The sequence below is a fragment of the Petromyzon marinus genome, chromosome 32, assembly GCF_048934315.1.
Source record: "Petromyzon marinus isolate PM22_M1 ecotype Great Lakes invasive population chromosome 32, UKy_Petmar_22M1.pri1.0, whole genome shotgun sequence".
NCBI lineage: Eukaryota > Metazoa > Chordata > Hyperoartia > Petromyzontiformes > Petromyzontidae > Petromyzon > Petromyzon marinus.
Genome location: NC_133698.1, coordinates 12,394,561 through 12,413,178, shown reverse-complemented (window position 1 = coordinate 12,413,178; position 18,618 = coordinate 12,394,561). Strand labels below are relative to the sequence as shown.

General features: G+C 48.2%; 1 protein-coding gene across 2 annotated transcripts; it reads right to left on the bottom strand.

Moving 5' to 3' along the window:
• Positions 1–977: 977 nt before the first annotated feature.
• Positions 978–16,956, bottom strand: LOC116948184 (sodium channel regulatory subunit beta-1-like). Of its 2 annotated transcripts, none has more exons than XM_032964633.2 (6): positions 16,323–16,956; positions 10,439–10,608; positions 8,568–8,663; positions 6,745–6,892; positions 5,668–5,806; positions 978–4,920 (listed from the first exon to the last, which is right to left on the bottom strand). In XM_032964633.2, exons 1-6 carry the CDS (start codon positions 16,381–16,383, stop codon positions 4,836–4,838), a joined length of 699 nt encoding a protein of 232 aa, XP_032820524.2. In that variant the 5' UTR covers positions 16,384–16,956; the 3' UTR covers positions 978–4,835. The 2 variants fall into 2 exon arrangements, with proteins under 2 accessions (XP_032820524.2, XP_075927416.1); XM_076071301.1 differs by lacking the exon at positions 16,323–16,956 and adding an exon at positions 16,243–16,273.
• Positions 16,957–18,618: the final 1,662 nt, after the last annotated feature.

Sequence of the window (18,618 nt, the reverse complement as noted above, 5' to 3'; positions counted from 1 at the left end):
GGCAAGGGTGTCATTGTGGCTGCCATTTTAAAGGGGTCCAAATAGTCGACTGAGGGCTGCATGCGGATCTGCTGACATTGCTGATTTGCGATGTGGGCTATTATCTGGAGGCATTGTAAAGGGCCCGTACAGCCGCTGCTCAGGCTCAGTAAATTACACACGCTCCACTGCACCTGCGTCAATATTTAATGAGCATTTGTGCATGGCCATTTCGCCAGGAAGCGATTGCTACGGTGCACTTTGCGTCTAATGCCTAGTTTCCGTGGGAGTGCCAATTCGAGTCAGCCTGAGTTCTCCCAGAATCCGAGTTTGAATGGATATCCATTGGTAAAAAAGTGATCTACATTGATTGGTAGAGCTACTTGGCAGGCATTTTCTCAAAAATATTTTCGCGAGAAAGACTTTCCCAGAAATACATGAGCAAAATGCCAACACTTGCAGAGAAAACGAAACGTTAAGTTATTGTTACCTACAGCATTTTCAATAACACGTTTAGTGATTTATTTCCCCCTCGGCCAGAATTCTGACTGACAGAAATCAAGTGAACCCGTGAAGCAAATTTTGCCCAGAGAATTTGGCTGCAGCCCATATTCAGACACCAACTCGAGTTGATAAAAATATATATATCAGAACCCGCTGGCCGGACTGCATCTGGCGTTATCGTCAACTCGATAAATGGCAATAAATACCCATCTTAACAGAATAGTGCAGGATGTAAAACCACAGGTTTGCAACAACACAGAAATCTGACCAAATGCATTGTGGTCCCCTTGTCTTTGACCACCATTGCAGTTAAAAGGTCATTGTGATGGTGGCCAAAGACAAGAGGACCACAATGCACTTAAAGAAATGCTGATAGTTTTTTGCATATGCACGAAGGCTGAGCTCAAGTTCTGTCGCACAGAGTTTGAGAGCACGTTTAGCCGGTGTTGGACGATGCTTAAAGCGCACACAAGCACACACAATCTGCGACCTGATGCGTTTCAACAGCATCTTTAATCGGTATTTGTAAAACGTCATGACAGTGGAAACGGTGAAACGGTTGCCAAGAGAACGCGGTCCATTTAAAATGACGCGTACGTCCGAAGGCTTGTTGGCAGACATTAAATAAATCAAACGAGCAAGTGAAACGTACCGATGCAACACGCATGCAGGCCAGCCGCTTTCCCGCAAGGACACGAGTAAGAGGGCGCAGTCACCCCGCACGCACGCCTCCGCACGGAACGTCGACGAGTGTCCGTTAGCGCCAGGGCTTCATTTCAGCCGGGAGAATATTTCTACGCCTGGCGCACCACGTCCAGTATACGTCTCGCTATGGGTTGGATCTGCCAGGCACGTGCCACGTACTCCAATCTACCGGCGACCTGGAAAATACTTCAGAAATGTAAGCGCTGGTTAGCACTGCACTCACTCGTACTCGGGTCGATACTCAGATTTAAGCTCTCCCTGTATGCGGTCAGAAAACGTCACAGCCGTTTTTCTTTGGAAACGTATTTTGTGCGAATACTGCTCTACATGACACTGCATCAAATAAAAACGTCATGCTCAGTACAACACATGCGTATATGTGCTGCTGCATGCATTAAACATGACATTCAAAACTAACCCCGTCATTCCGTGGGATTAAGTACAACTTTAGCTTCGGAAGGATTATACAATGTCAGCCTCCGATCCCATCTCCTCGCACTCAGTGCGCTTCGTTCTCCGATGTGTTTTCAGGTTGTATTCTGTGTCGATCGGCAGGATGTCTGATATTTCACTTCACGTGCTGGAATATCCTGCTGCTGCAGCAGCAACAAGGCGGTACAACCTGAAAAGCCATCGGAGAGCCATGCAGCACAACCCGGGGAGAACCAAAGCAGTAGTATAACGTGCCCTTAAACACCAATAAGATATGTATATAATATGCAAAGCATTATAACACGATAACACTTGGTGTTTTGTTAAAAGCCCCGTCGGTGTCTCTGCTTTGCGATTGGTGCGTTGTCAATGGACTGTGCGCAGGAGCAGCACAGACATTATTCGCTCCGAGGTTTGCTACGAATATTAAAACGCTTTATTAAAGAACAATAAGTAGGGCTTCATTTCAACTGGAGCTGCCTGGGCCGGAGCTCTGTAAAATGTCCCTGCCTTCCCCTGTCCGCTATCAGGGATGGGAAGTGGGGTGGAGGGGGGGTCACAAGAATTTGGTGTTGCGGGGGGCATCAGAAAATATCCCATGAGAAATTAAACCCTGATAATAATCATAAAAAAATCCCAGCCACACCGTGTTTTACGCACGAGTGTCCAGCACACTACAAGCAATGCATAGCTTTATCCAACCCTACAAATAAAAGCTACGGAATATGCAAAAGTATTTTGTGTAAAAAAATGTCATGCCGTAGAACAGAACACGAAACTCCAGTGTCAGCGTTTGTTGTACGAGTTAAGACCATCCAGCCGTATCGTTCAAACCCCCAGTGAATCTGATCCATCCAATCCACTCCTGTGCTCACAAATGTAATGCCAGTTATAAATCCAGGAAAGTTTTTCCGAGTCTCAATACTTTTTTTTTTTATCAAAGATCCTGCATTGGGACGTTTGTCCACGACCTGTTTTGCACATCGGAGGTATCTTAATTACTAAAACCCACTCATCTCGTGGCCACCACGTCATAGGCCCAGCGAGTCTCGCAAAACTCTACATGATCCATCAGCCCCTCGCCGAGTCACAGGTGTGCATAGCCACCAACGGATCGACCCCTCAAGTCGCCCCCCCGCCCACCCCCCACTCGGTAATCAAGAGCCAGTAGGACTTGATTGAAATGGGCCAGTGGGACTGGGCCGTCTTCGAATTTCAAGAGAAGACTCATGGAGCCTAAACCCCTAAACACGATCACCTCTTAAGCTGCACAACCTCGTGCGTTTTCCTCTTTCCCAATTGTATTCCAAATGTGCCACCAGTATCAAGTCACGAGACGGTGAGCTATTGTGGCAGTGGCATTGAATGTGATTGCATACCAGGACTAGAATGTTGGTCAAATCAAGTGAAAATCCCATTTCGACACAATGCAATGTTTTATTTTTTAGCAATAATTCTGGCCCGGGCAGTCGAAAGCTGGATTTGTATTGAACCCAGGTTCTTAGCAGAGGCACCCAGCTACCTCCAACTGCCCAGACTGTTCATGAAATAAGTTCAATGCACATTAAACCGAATGTACGGTTTGCAACCAGAGTTACGCATCAGATTGCTTTTGATATCTCACGAGTGCATAAATATTTTGGCTCATTGCTCATCGCTTTCTGGGCTTTGTCACGAAGGCTCTGGATAAATAGAGTCTTGTTGTTAAGCCACACATAGAGTACCGCTTATATACCATACCTCTGTGTAGTGCGTATAGCACGCGTAGTACAAGTTAAATGTTTCTGATGTTAATGTAATTGATACGTGTGTAATGACAGGGTGACACCTGCTGGCCTGTAAGGGTAATTGCGATGATAGCTGCATTACATAATGCCTTATTATGAAGGGGCGTATCTGGGGTAAAGGTCAAGGGTGGAGTCAGTCGAGAAGCTCCAGGAACCAACCCGAAGGTTCTGGAAAGGGGGCATGGCCAGGGGTGGAGCTTGGTTGCAGCAGGCAGCTATAAGGAGCACTGAACCAGAGGTTCGGGGCTGTTAGCATGGGGTCTGGATCCTGGCTGCGTCACTACCATCGTCATCTCTTCGTCTTCGACCACGTGGCTGTTCTTCTGCAAGTCCAGCTCCGTCGCCGCCGCTACGCTCGTCAACCAGCCAGCATAGCTACGCAGGACGGAGATGGGCTGCGTGTTTAGACAGCCTGGGTGTAGCCGCGTTACGAAGTGTATCGCCCTGTGTGCTCTTAATAAATAAGAAGCTTCTACTAGACGTGTGTCGGAAGTCGCTAACTACACGTGTATGATATTTTAAAGATAAACAAGTTTGGAGAGGCAGAGCAATTCCACCCCGTTTACGAAGTCAACGAAAGATCAAATTACGTGAGGATACAAAATAGAAATTAAAATGACTAAAAGTGATATCATTTACCGGGTTTCCGGTAATAAGCAGATGAAATCAACGTTTTATTGATTTAAATCAAAATCACCTTTGTTTTTATATCTGTGAGTTGAGTAAGTTTATATCGTTTCAATACAGAATTGTCTCTTATGAAGGGTTTACTAGTGTTGGTGTACTTTGAATCATGACTTTTTTCCCACAGGTGCTTTCTGATTAGAGATATCTGTGATTGGATCAAATCTGTGACATGTTCTGCAATTTACACACCGTTTTCACAGCAACCTGATATGCGCTGCCTGTGATTGGATGGAATTCGTCACATGGAGCCAATTTATGCTTCCTATTCACCATGCCCTAAATGCGTTTATATTTAACGGACATACCTTTTCATCCAGGTCACGAGTAGGATACATTTCCTGGAAGGGCATCTGAATACACGTTCTAATAATTTCCGAGTAATATTTTTGTATAGAATATATAGTGCTTTTCATAATCATCAACAATTTTTAATCCACTGCTGGATTAAGGCCTGGTCGTCGTCATCTCTCACGATCATGCGATACAGTGATCCCCCCCAGAACCTGCACGCGACGTGATCTCATCGCTCCATCGACCTCGGTGGACATCCTTTCGGTCGCGTTCCATCTCATAGTGGGGGGGGGGGGGGTGAGTTGGGGGAGGGAAGAAGGCAAAAAATAAAAAAAGACAAAACATTGGAAAGCCGATGAATGGCGATGGCAGCGGCGCCCACCCCGCTGGGCCGTGCCGTAAGAGAACAGCTCTTGCGGCGTCCGAGCTGCTGGTGGCTGCACGAGCGGCTCAGGAGCTGCTCTTGAGCTCTTCCTCCGCCTGCTCTGTAGCGCAGTTCTCCTTGTTCACCGGGGCGATGACCAAGAGGTCCGTGCTGCGGCGCGGCGGGAGAGGGGAAAAGGATAAGCGAAGGTTCACGTGTGCGCGTAGAACATCGACAGGCCCCCGTCGCACATCCGCTGCTGGATAAGGGCCTCGCCAACGCCTCGCTGGGGGAGGAGGGGGGGTTATTTGACCGTACTCCAGCGCACGCTGGTCACAGCGGATTGGTGAGGGCTGGGAACGCAGGCGGAAGAGTGAGAGGTATCGTACTACGGTGGGGTTTGCGACACTGCCCTCGTTGTTAAGGCGTGTCATATCAGACATGCTCCCAGTTTTATTCCAGCCGTGCAGGTAAAACGTTCACCAACCTTCATCAATAGCACGAACGAACCCGTCTGTGTGGACCGCATCATTATCAATCTAAAACTAAACTAAAACAACTTTCTATTTTTCTCAGGTTAGGCCCACTGAGCTATATACAGGTCTTTTTCAGAAGCAACCTGGCCACAAATTATAGCTCAAAAAAGTGGCTTATCACGTCGAAATTTACAGCAAACAAATACCCTAAACGCATGTTTCAAAATGTGCAGGGAAAAACCGGAGGACCCGGAGAAAAATCAGCGCAACCACGGGGAGAGAGAGAGACACGCAAACTCCAAATATACAGCAGGCATAAGGGTCGGAATCGAACCCACGACCTCCTGCATACCAGGTGAGAGAGTTAACACCTCGCCACATTTTCTGAATGCATAACGTTCATCGTGTGCAGGTCGTCGTTATCGCTGGGTGTGACACTCACACTTTGTTACGCTTGTCTATGTCAGCCTGCTTCACTTGCTTGTAGCACGTGATGAGCGTGAAGATGAGCAGCACGGTGCTAGCGACGATCATGAAGTACATCATCACCTCCGACACCTTTGCCGTCACATCCATGAAGGCTGCGCACCAGCGAATAGGGAATAAAAACCACGGTCTCTCTATTGTTGTTGTTGTTTTATTCCCCCCCCCCCCCCCGGTGTTATGCCAATTGCACTCTGGCATCTTGTCGTGAGATGAAGTAACCACTTGGATTTCTCGCTAAGCATTACGAGTCTCTGTGTTAGAGAGCAACCCGCAGAAGTGGATATCACAGAGCTACATTTGAGATCACTTCAAGGGCAGCACGTTCTCACCCGCTCTGCCACTGAGAGTAACGCCCGTTGCGTGGCAGTCAAACCAATATTGAATTCTTAGAGCTGGCACGTAGCGAAATTAAGCGTAGAACCACATTTAATGTGATGGGGGATTTCTGGCGCAGTTAAAGCTCATATAGGAGATCCAAAATGAAGGACATTTTATAATAATCTAATAATAATAATCTAATAAGTGCACGCATCCCCGGAGGTCAGCGCTCGTCAGCATGTATTAGCTCTAGAATTACCACAGTTATCCAAGCAACGGTCGAGCGATCAAAGGAACCATAACTGATTTAATGAAGTTGTGTTGCTGAGGAACTTACCCAATTGAACGGGCCAAAGTGATAAACGCATTGCCCAAGACTGAGAGATGGAAACAAGTGTAAAACATGTACAGGTTCTAAACTGCACCACGTTTGCACTGTTGCTCAACTGATTAAACCATCACGTGCTTGCATCACAGACCAAGCGACATGGCAAGATGGTTCGCTCTTTCTTCAGCACGGCTTGGTAATCCACCACGTTGTTCCTACCCACACGGTCACAAAGATTCTAATTCATTAAGTAACTTCAAAATTGCTTATCGTTTTTGTGGCGACATCAAAGTCCCATGCCTTGTGCTGAAGCCCCCCTAAAGCCCGCGTCGTAATCCGGCCGCTGCGTGCAAAGACGGAGTGGTGAGTGGTGTGGCAGCTTCTCACGTTCGGGGAGCACGGTGAGATGAATGGTCTTCGTCAGATGGAACTCAGGGGGGTAGGGGACGGTGGGCATCACGAGGATGCGGTAGATATGGCAACGGTAGGTCCCCATGTCATCGAGTTTCGTGTCGTTGATCTCGAGGGACACCTCCTGTTAGTGGGGAGCATCATCGTTACCATCGTCGTCAGTACAACTCGGGGCGCCCTGCGGTAGGGGACCCCCATTGGCAGCTGTTCCTATGCAGCACTGGGTGGTGAACGCAGCCCCGGACAGCGAGTGGGCATTAGTTGGGCAGGACGAAGCAATATTTCTACGTGGCTTCCCAATGAAAAGCAATTTGAGAGCAATTGTATAAAAAATGAAGTACTTGGACCGTGACGCCGGCACAGATGGGCGACTGTCTTTTGAATAACATCACAGGATCTTTAAAGAAAAATGTGTATCTTGATGGTTAATATCCCTGCAGGATTAACCATGAATTTCGCCGTGCTTAAACCGCCGGCCTCTGAAATAACCAGCAAAGTTCGTCGAAATATTATTATTCATGAGCCAGCCATAGGTTTTATTTTTTACCAATAATAATTTCAACTTTGTAACTCGCCGCACCGTTTCCGCTCGCTCTCGAAGAGAGACAACGACTCGGAGGTGCGAGGAGGAACCAGAGACGAGCGGGAAGGGTGGCCAGGTGGCGCGTCAGCGCCAATCTTTCACCCCGAGCTCTGTCGTCCTCTATATATAGTATTAAAGTGCTTTTGGCCTTTAGTTTGTACATCACTGCATATTTGACCAACTACAACGCTTACAACACACATGCTGTCAGTTACACGTTAAATCGTGAAATGAACCATGAAAATAATTAGATCATACAAAACCCATGTCGACAATTACACCGAGAATTATTATTTAAAGCACTCATTCATTTTTGCCGTTTAGCTGGAACTTGAATCAGTCTTAATAATTTTGTATATATAAAATATTCTTAATATAATAATAGGGTTTTCCCCTTTTTTCTGGCAACAAAACTGAAACCTTTTTACAAGGATTCATGTCTGCATTAACCACAATACCTGCAGTCAAAATGCAAACAAAAAAACATACTATGATAATATATAATGCATTGTCCTTGAAACTGATTGGTCCACACCAAGGGACGGCGTTCTTTTGAGCCTCGACCCAATTGGTGCTCGTTCCTTGGTGTGGACCAATCAGTTTCAAGGACAAAGCATATATTATCATCGTATGTTTTTGTTTGCATTTTGACTGCAGGTATTGTGGTTAATGCAGACATGAATCCTTGTAAAAAGGTTTCAGTTTTGTTGGCAGAAAAAAGGGGACAAACCCTATTATTACATTTTGGTACTGGCAAAGGAGGTCTAATGAAATATTCTGAATGTTTCGTGTTGTATAAAATCGTCATTCGAGCAAATTCAATCTGATAATCCCTGAGGCACCACAACAGCTGGAAGGATGGTGAGCCGGGGCCAACAATTACCCAAGCTCTGCAATCCTCTGCATCTTAAGATGTTTTCAACCAATACGGGGGGACAACCCTCTATCCCATACAGAAGGGACAGATGGAAATTAGTTTGCATTTTACTGGACCTCGTTCTGGTGAGCAAAGGTATGGCTCCTCCTCAACACCTACAGAAAGAAAATTGCGCAACATTTGTGCGATCCAACAACCCTTACCTCCACAGTACTGGATAACAGGCATGCACCAACAATTCCCGAAATGATATATTTTTTTACCGTACGGAGGTTATGATTATCATGGAACATGAATCGTGCAATGTATCACAGTATCGCCATATCGCGGTGGCCCTACCTGGTAGTCCTTGCTGGAAGCGAGCCGTATACGCCCTATTTCAAACTGCGGGTTCATGACCTTAATGTTCTCACCATTTCGTTTCATCACCAGGATCTGCACGCAGGGGGTGACATGTGGTTTCTTTTGGATTTGCTTTCTGTTTTCAACAAAAAATGCTTTTTTGTAAAACGGTGCAGTCGTTAAAAAAACACATGGTGGACACCGACAAAAGAAAGCGCGATGCTGAAAAGTGTGAAAAGAGGCGTAGAGTGGCGTGTGCTTGGAATTACAATGAGAGACAAACATTGAAGGAGACACCCAATAATAATAATAATATCAGGTAAGGCTGCAAATATCACAGTTTCTCGCATATTTAACAATAATTTTCTTAATCTGCTTGGCAAAACAATCTTACATTAACTGCTATATTACCTATCTGGCTACGCAGGCATTGAAGAAGCTAGGTCTTCCTTTCCAAGCCAAAGCCTTCTTTAACCCCCAACAATGAATAACAACTAAATGGCAGCCCATCCTACAGACGATGTTATCTTCCACATTGGCTCACTCCCCTTCTCCCAACTATTCTCTCCACACCGGTTTCTCCACCACTGGCCCCACCCCTTCCCTGTTAGCCACTCTCAACACTCACTCGGACACCCCGACACTACTCACCACCTCACACCGTCGCCAGATACTCACCAGACACCTCGGCCACTCCCACGTCACCACTCACCAGTCATCCACACGACCCTCTCCAAACACGCCCGACACCTACCCACCCGGCAGACACTCGCCGGACACGCGACTCTCCTGCAACTCGGCAGACTTTGCCCACCACTGACAATCTCCACAGCCACTGGCCTCAACATTGGCGCACGCTCACGAGGTCAACTGGTGAAAGAGTCGCCACATCCGCACGCACCTAGGACAGGTCAAGGTTTTGTACGACCACACTCCACCCCTACGCCACACCACGACATGCAAACACTGCACCGCTACACCACTTCTGTGCACGACTACACCATTCCACTGCGCCACTCAACACTATGCCACACTTCTGCACCGTGAAAAAAAACACTACTACTGCTTCTACTCATAGTGTATGGAAGATGTTTGTATTTATCATCATCGTCATAATCATCACTACATGACTGTCACATACCTGTCAACCCCTTATCAGTGCCCTATCTTATTACAGACCAATTCAGGCCTTATTGGTCACCCCGTGCCCCCCTATAAATCTCAACGTTCATCCTACAAAGTCCCATCACAAGGGAGAAACACAAACAAATAGACAACATTATTTTGCCCGCATTGAAACGGCTGTACGCCGTATGGACCTTAAAACTCAATCTCCCTGTACAAGAATACGGGTGAAACGTGTGGGTTGACAGGTGTGCTGTTAACTAGCCGCATTCTATCCACTGCGAGGAGAGTGAGGACTGTGAGCAGAGTGAGGAGAGTATGGAGAGAGAGGAGAGTAAGGAGAGAGAGGAGAGTGAGGACTGTGAGCAGAGCGAGGAGAGTAAGGAGAGAGAGGAGAGAGAGGAGAGAGAGGAGAGTAAGGAGAGAGAGGAGAGTAAGGAGAGAGAGGAGAGTAATGAGAGAGAGGAGAGAGAGTGAAGAGAGTAAGGAGAGAGAGGAGAGAGAGAGGAGAGAGAGGAGAGAGAGTGAGGAGAGTAAGGAGAGAGAGGAGAGTAAGGAGAGAGAGGAGAGAGAGGAGAGTAAGGAGAGAGAGGAGAGAGAGAGGAGAGTAAGGAGAGAGAGGAGAGTAAGGAGAGAGGAGAGTAAGGAGAGTAAGGAGAGAGAGGAGAGAGAGAGAGGAGAGTAAGGAGAGAGGAGAGAGAGGAGAGTGAGGACTGTGAGCAGAGCGAGGAGGCGTGACTCACGTCCACGGCGGTCGTGTTCTCCCCCTTGGGCTGGAACGTCCAAGTGACGTCCACAAAGGCGTCCTGCTCCTGCCGCTTGCGACACGAGATGCACGTCAGCTTGATCGTGTCGTTCACCACCACCCTGTCGACGGAGTCCACCTCCACGCACACGGCCTCCGCTGGGCTTGCTGCGTCAAGCAGAGACAACAAAGAGGCCCCCCCCAGCCCCTTGTAGCTTAAGCAGAATGCCGGGGGCGAGCACCGACGAACGCCGACACGGCACGCGATGGGAGTAGGCGGCCAACACCACGCCCGGCCGCCCCAGTGCCGATGTTTACGCACTGCGCCAGGTACTCGTTTAAGGCTGAGTCGATCTAGAGGAGGCCCAGTACCGGTTCACATATTGACAACTGCTGCTGATTGTGAGCGATCGTCCAACTCGGGTTGCTGGGTTTGTAGCGCAGTGCGTTACGCACCACACTACTTCTCGCCGCTCACCGGCACACTCACAGACACACGTGCACACAAATTCGCTAACTAGACTGTTGGGGCGAGTGCTGTGAGCGAGCATCTATGAAGGAAACTCCGGCACACACACACCACACACACCACGCAGACACCACACCCACCTACACACACCACGCAGACACCACACCACACACACCACGCTCACCACGCACACCACACACACCACGCACATCACGCTCACCACACACACTACGCTTGCCTGACCGCCCTTGCCACGTGCCCCACCATTTGTTGACACAACCCAAACAATATTTATTTGGCTGAGTGGACCTAGGAGAGGCACACACCTTGTACCCACACACACACTCAGTCGGGATTGGCACTCGGGGTCATTGTGGGGTTATGAGACCAACACTTCAATTTCACGCGAAAATGAGCCGGATGATTGTCTTTAGGTGCTCACCGACACCATTTACCCCAACAGCTACACAGGGGATGGTTTTCTGTTTGTTTTCGTGTTGGGGGTTATTGTTGTTGTTGTTGGCAGCCTGTAACTTGCCACTGATGGTCAAAGGCCTGCCCCCATCCTCTTCCATTCCCTCCTTTCCCCAAGTTGTCCCTGTCCAGCCGTAGCCTCCGAACTCTGAATTCTGTGATGTCGCTTCATCGCTACTGCTGCTGCTGCAGTACCCACTGCTCTCTTCCTCTGCTGCTTCTCGGTCTCCACTCCGGAGACAGTTTCGTCTGTCATGTCTCGTCAGTCGTTTCTGGCCCATTCCCACTCAATCCCTTCCGCTTTAACAGGGGCATCATTGGTGGACCCCTGTTATTTCTTCATTGCTTAAATTGTCTCTTTGAACTACTGTATCAACTAAACTTGTTTTTATTGTCCACATGACCACGGGAAGAACTAGCAAACTCAAAATATACAGGTGTAGTGACATCGTTGTATGTCACTGCGTGAAGCCGGCCTGGGAGAGGCACGGCGCACGATGCAGACACCACTGAAGGTGGATGCAGTCCCGGCTCAAGCGGGGCCCGGTGAGCACTGACTGACAGTGACGGATGGCACCACGCTCTGCGTGCAGCGCCAGCCCTTACAGGATAGAGGGCGAGAGTGCCGAGCACGTCACGGGGTTTCAAGGGGGCCATGGCACTCTGGTTGAACCCGGAGGACACGTGACCGGAGGTGTCTACCCGGGGACCCCCAAAGAGGGGGCTGGGGTGATCACGTGTCCAGGTGAAGATCCTTCTCGAGGTTTGGAGAAGGTGGGCGTGGCTAGGGGCGGAGCGAGCCCCGCCACACAGGTGATAAGCCGGAACCCTGAGCGGCACCGGCTGCTGTTGTCATCCTGAAGAATCGACGTTCCACGTCGGACGTCCAAGAAGAGTCATCAACACGTGGACCTGGACCCAAGCTGGGGTTCCCGTCCATTGTAGCTACCCCGAGTGTAATTAGTGTAGTTAGTCTGGTGGACCACCATCATAGGTTGTTATCCGGTGCAGGGGCAGTCACCCCTTCGTGTTAGCGTGTTGATGTAAATAAACGTGTTGCCTCCACAGAGTGCGTCTGCGAGTCAGTTTGAACCCACGACACAGGCATAAGGGTCAGGATGGAACCCACGACCTCTTGTACAGCCGTGAGATGTTAAATTTAGCAAACTTGGGAGTGAGGGGTGTCTAAACAAAAAAAAATACTTTCACAGAGTCCCTGCAAAGGCAATTAACATTGCATTTGCAATCATCTCCATTCGCGACAACAAGCCCTGGGGAGAGAGGGAAACCACACGGCAGGTGCTGCACGGAGGAGCTGTGATGTTATTAATAGCCCGGAGCTAGAAACACAAGACGAACAGCACAAAATACACAGCGTACAGTGAGCGGATATGCAGAGTTCAACCAAACACAGCCTCCTTGCTTTCTACTCGTACACACTACCATCATCAACACCACCAGCGCCACGATCAATGCCACTGCCAACACCACCGCCACTACCGCTTACACCACCACCACCACCTATCATTAACACCACTAACAGCAGCACCGCTACATCCACCATCACCACTGCCACTACCGCCCCCACTGTGGCCACCAACACCACCGCCTCTATCGCTACAACCCCCAACACCATCGCCAACATCAACACCACTGACCCCAACACCTCTGCCAATGCCACCACCAGCACAATCCCATCAAGAGCTTGCTACTCCTGTTTGCCCCCTTAGGTGGGAGGGCAACCACAACCGGCACCAACAATTGCCCAAGCACTTGGTGCTATATTGGGATGTTTGGTCAACTCCCATTTAAGAGTGATAATTACAAGAATTGATTTCAATCAATGTGTCATCACACGTCTATGGATATGTGCACAGTGGAAACTCAGATCGAACACGGTCGTCGCTCGAATGAGCTTTGTCAGTATTCCTGATGCAGGCTTCAGTGTTCTCACATGGTCATGAGCCGCCAGAGATACACTCAGGCCGGAGGCTTGAACCCAAAGCTTCATAAGAGACCGGTTTTGGTGCTCCGATTGCTCGTTTTCACAGACGCGGATAATCCCGGCAGCAGCTTTATCGTATCGCTGGCTTTTCCTACGGCCAATTTGGCAGATTATCTGGCGATGATAGAGTTACTGCCTCATCCTGTTCCTCCCACCCCCCACGTTATCCCACCCTAACACCGCTGTTGGATTTGTTAACGAGATGATCGACGGAAACAGTCAAAATTGTGCATTTATCGTCAACGATGACTACGAGTGGACGAATATCATCAAGCGCGACGGTGGCGATGACTGCCCGCCAGAGACCAAAACGTGACTAAGACGAGATGGATTTGACGAGGATGCATGAAGACGCAGGTTTTCTAACTTAGTAACGCTAATAAGAGACTGCAGTGCACCGAGGAAGACCGTAAGTGGTAACCGGTTATACTAAACATTTATATCAATGGGTTCACCGAGTTACCGTGGTCCGCTCATAATCATCCCCCACAGGGTGGATAAAATGGAGACCCAAGTGCCATCAAGGCCTCAAGGCTCTTTTTTCAGGAGGTCCCTGATACACTGGGATGCTTGGTCGATTCATTTTGAAATAAACAATGAGCACTTTGCTCCATGTGTACGGCAGGGAACCTACGTACCCGGAGAAAACCCACCGCACAGCTAGGCTCATGATCCCACTTGCTGAACTGTTATCTAGTGGACACCTCTCACCCCAGCATCCATCACATGTCATGGTAAGTATCCGTTTGCCTTCAGAAAATGCGTGACCGTCGTTCCGGCCATCTCTCACATCGCATCTCAACGGCAGCGGTGGCATGAACTGCCCCGGGCACATAAACATCAGCAGTAGGTGGCTGCAGCATCAGAAAGGGGCATCAAAAACATGATTATCATCAGCAGCGCCAGATACAGTATCAGTAACGTGAGCAGAATTAGTAGAAACATCCATCAACACCACCAGAAGTAGCATAATCAAAAGCATTATAAGTAGAAACAGCAACAATAGCAGCAGTAGCATCAGAAACATCAGCAGCAGAAGCCACCTCAAAATCAACAGCAGCAACAGCAGCAAATGAAACAGCAGAAACAGAAACTGCAGGAGCAGCGTGGTGGGAAACAGCAGCAGAAACAATATCAGAAAGGGCAGCAGCAGAGAGAGCGTCAGAATCAATGCAGCACAGTATCAGCAGAATCAACAAGAATCAACAACGCCAGCAGTGGACAGCAGCAGAAACATCAAAGCCATAACCATCATTTTCGATTTAAAGCTTTAGTGACTGCAAGGATTCATCTTCTTTGGTTCTTTCGGTAAAGTCACGTAGAATGAGAATAAAATAATAGAATAATAAAATAACACAATAAAATTGTATTATTTTATTCTTATTCTACGTGACTTTACCGAAAGAACCAAAGAAGACCATAACAACCATAACCCAAGCAGCATCGGGGAAGCGCATCAGATACATCAGCAGTAGCCCCAGCAGCAGCGCCCGTCTCGAATCTTCCTCTGCAGAGACGCCCCGGTTCATCCCAGACGTTACACTACTTCTCTCTCTCTGTGTGTGATTACACGGCTCAGTATTTTGGAATAAGCATTCATCATCAACGACCTAGACTAACAACAACAAACACGAAGGCAGCAGACAAGGCGGGACCCTTCTTCTTCATCTTCTTCTTCTGTCCCATGGCAGAATGCAGCCCGGCGCCTTCCTGCGCAAATGTCCCCATGGCCTCCCACAATCTCCCTGCATCCCGAGCTGCCGCGATAGCGAAGCTGGTGGTGCGAGTGTGAACATTGACACACGATGGTGATGATTGTATAGCATGATGTTGTGACGAGGTGGTGGTGGTGGCGGTGATGGGGGATGTGCATTTGTGTTTTTATATTGGGGAGCGGTAGTGGAGCAGTGAACGCAACGCGCTTCCAACTCGACGTCCCCAGTTCGATCTCCGCTCACGACCAATAATAACAGAGAGGAATATATGAACCGGTCCTAAACCTTCCCCTAGGTAGACTCAGCCTTACAATGAGTACTCGGCGTGGTTGTGTAAACACCAGCACTGGGGAGACAAAGGCGGCCGGGCGTGCGGCTGACCACCCCCCTCTCGTGTGCCTTGGCGGCCTTCATTGATGCTCGCTAACAGCACTTGTCCCGACTTTCTGTTAAAGGAATGGTCATGTTAAGGAAAACGGATGGATGATGATGATGGGGAATGCTATGATGATGAGAATGTTGATGGGAACTGTGATAGTGCCTTGTGGCGATCGTGATATTTAAATGAAACGGGCTAATGATAACCACGACATCAATGACTTAATAAAGAGTCATTCATGATTGTATTTTGTAAGCTTGCATGATAATGATGCAACAACGTTGGTAATAATTATGATGATAATTATGATGACGATGACAATGATGACAATGACGACATTACTTGTAAAAGGATGACGTCACCGAGGATGTGACGATCATAACATTGATGATTATTTATTTGGTGATGATGATATCAAAGAGTGCACTGCAGATGATGAAAATTAGTATTACCATTGATTTAGTCGCGATGATGATGATGACGTGAAATGGGATGATGGTGATGATGATTCTCACTGGTTTGGTCATGATGAGGATGATGTTGATGATCACGACGATGTGAAATGGGATGATGATATCAAAGATGACAATAATTAACAGTATTAGCATTGGTTTGGTCGTGATGATGGTGATAATTATGACGTGATATGGGATGACGATTGTCATAATTGGATTGGCCATGAGGATGATATTGATGATGATGTGAAATGGGATGATGATGATGTCAAAGAGGGTGCTCTGATGATGAAGACGATGATTACCATTCGTTTTGTTCATGATGAGGATGATGTTGATGTCAAAGAGGGTGCTATGATGATGATGTTGTAGAGCCCACACGTACCGGCTACAAAGCACAAGGCGAGAGCAACAATCAGTCCTCCTCCGCTGCAGCAAGCGGCCATGGCGCTGGCGAGAATGAGGAGCAGCAGCAGCAGGAGGAGCAGCAGGAGCAGCAGGAGGAGCAATCCCGCACGAGCCCTGGAGCTCCTCCGTTCAAGCGCCTCGGTTCTAACACCCGCGCTGGGGATGTCTGTGCGTGTGTGTGTACGTGTGTGTGTGTGTTCAAGCCGAGCAGCACTTTGCCCCAATATCCTGTGTCGGAGGCTACATGGGGATATGTCTGTATCGGTCTCCTTCTGCCTTCTCCTTTTCACAGCCACGCGTATTCGTGAGTGTCTGGTTGGGCCCTGATATTAATCACGCGGGGGGCATTAAAAATAGACGCGTGTCAAATGTGTGTGTGCTTGTTTGTGTGTGTGTGCTGTGGGACTGTGTGTGCTGTGGGTGCCGGGTACTGTATCCCCTTTAAAGGTGACGTGCGGCGAGAGAGAGCGAGATGATGATGATGCTGGGTGGAGAAGGTGGGGTGGGAGCTGCAGCTGATTCTGCTGGATATGATAATGAGCTCGCTGGGGTGGGGGTGGCTCCACCTGCGGTTTCTGCCCAACGCTGCCGCAATAAAAAAATATTCGGAGTATGACGACGACGCAACGAATATTCGATGAATATCGATTTATTCCTATTCTCCTCTCGCTCTCCCTCCCGACAACGCTGTCTCGACTTTTCCACCGGTTGACTGTCACGAGACGAATGATCGCAAATTCGCAAGCAGAAGCGCCAACCATTCGTGTTGGGCAGCGGTCGTCAGCTGTCTTAGGGGCCGTCCATAAATGACGTCACGCGATTTTTGACGATTTTTGACCCCCCCCCTTCGTCACACGGCGTCACAAAAAGTCAGACCCACCCCCTCAAATATGACGTCACAAAGCTCTGCCCCCCCCCCCCAAATAAAACTTGCTTCAAATCGTTTTAAACTTTTGGAATTGTAGTGCGTATTTAATGTGGCACTGCACTCTGATGTTGTAGGTGAAAACATTTATTAAAAAAGTCTATTTAATTAAGTAGAACGTGTTGTCTATTTAAAGTTGCGCATTTTGATGTGACGTCACATTTCTCCAACCCCCCCCTTGTCACACAGCGTCACAAATGTCTGACCCCCCCCCCCAGGTGCGTGACGTCATTTATGGACGGCCCCTTAACACGAGGTGAGGGATGTCCAAACGACTTCCATGACACTAACGGGGTGACGAGGCCTTCATACAGCAGTTGGTTAACAAATGTGTACATTATTTGCATAATAACAATTCTGAGAATTGTATCGATCATGTAATGATAATGCCCCGACTTTTGGAAGATGAATTATTTGGTGGGACTGCGTTGGCAGTGCTCCAACCAAGTACAAGGAACTTAAACCAAGACACTCGTCAATAACACTGTGAACTTAACAGACAAGGCATATATAGTGAGGGAAAAAAGTATTTGATCCCCTGCTGATTTTGTACGTTTGCCCACTGACAGATAAATTATCAGTCTATAATTTTAATGGTAGGTTTATTTGAACATTGAGAGACAGAATAACAACAAAATCCAGAAAAACGCATGTCTAAAATGTTATAAATTGATTTGCATTTTAATGAGGGAAATAAGTATTTGACCCCTCTGCAAAACTTGACTTAGTAATTGGTGGCAAAACCCTTGTTGGCAATCACAGAGGTCAGACGTTTCTTGTAGTTGGCCACCAGGTTTGCACACATCTCAGGAGGGATTTTGTCCCACTCATCTTTGCAGATCTTCTCCAAGTCATTAAGGTTTCGAGGCTGACGTTTGGCAACTCGAACCTTCAGCTCCCTCCACAGATTTTCTATGGGATTAAGGTCTGGAGACTGGCTAGGCCACTCCAGGACCTTAATGTGCTTCTTCTTGAGCCATTCCTTTGTTGCCTTGGCCGTGTGTTTTGGGTCATTGTCATGCTAGAATACCCATCCACGACCCATTTTCAATGCCCTGGCTGAGGGAAGGAGGTTCTCACCCAAGATTTGACGGTACATGGCCCCGTCCATCGTCCCTTTGATGCGGTGAAGTTGTCCTGTCCCCTTAGCAGAAAAACACCCCCAAAGCATAATGTTTCCACCTCCATGTTTGACGGTGGGGATGGTGTTCTTGGGGTCATAGGCAGCATTCCTCCTCCTCCAAACACGGCGAGTTGAGATGATGCCAAAGAGCTCCATTTTGGTCTCATCTGTCATGCTGGAATACCCATCCACGACCCATTTTCAATGCCCTGGCTGAGGGAAGGA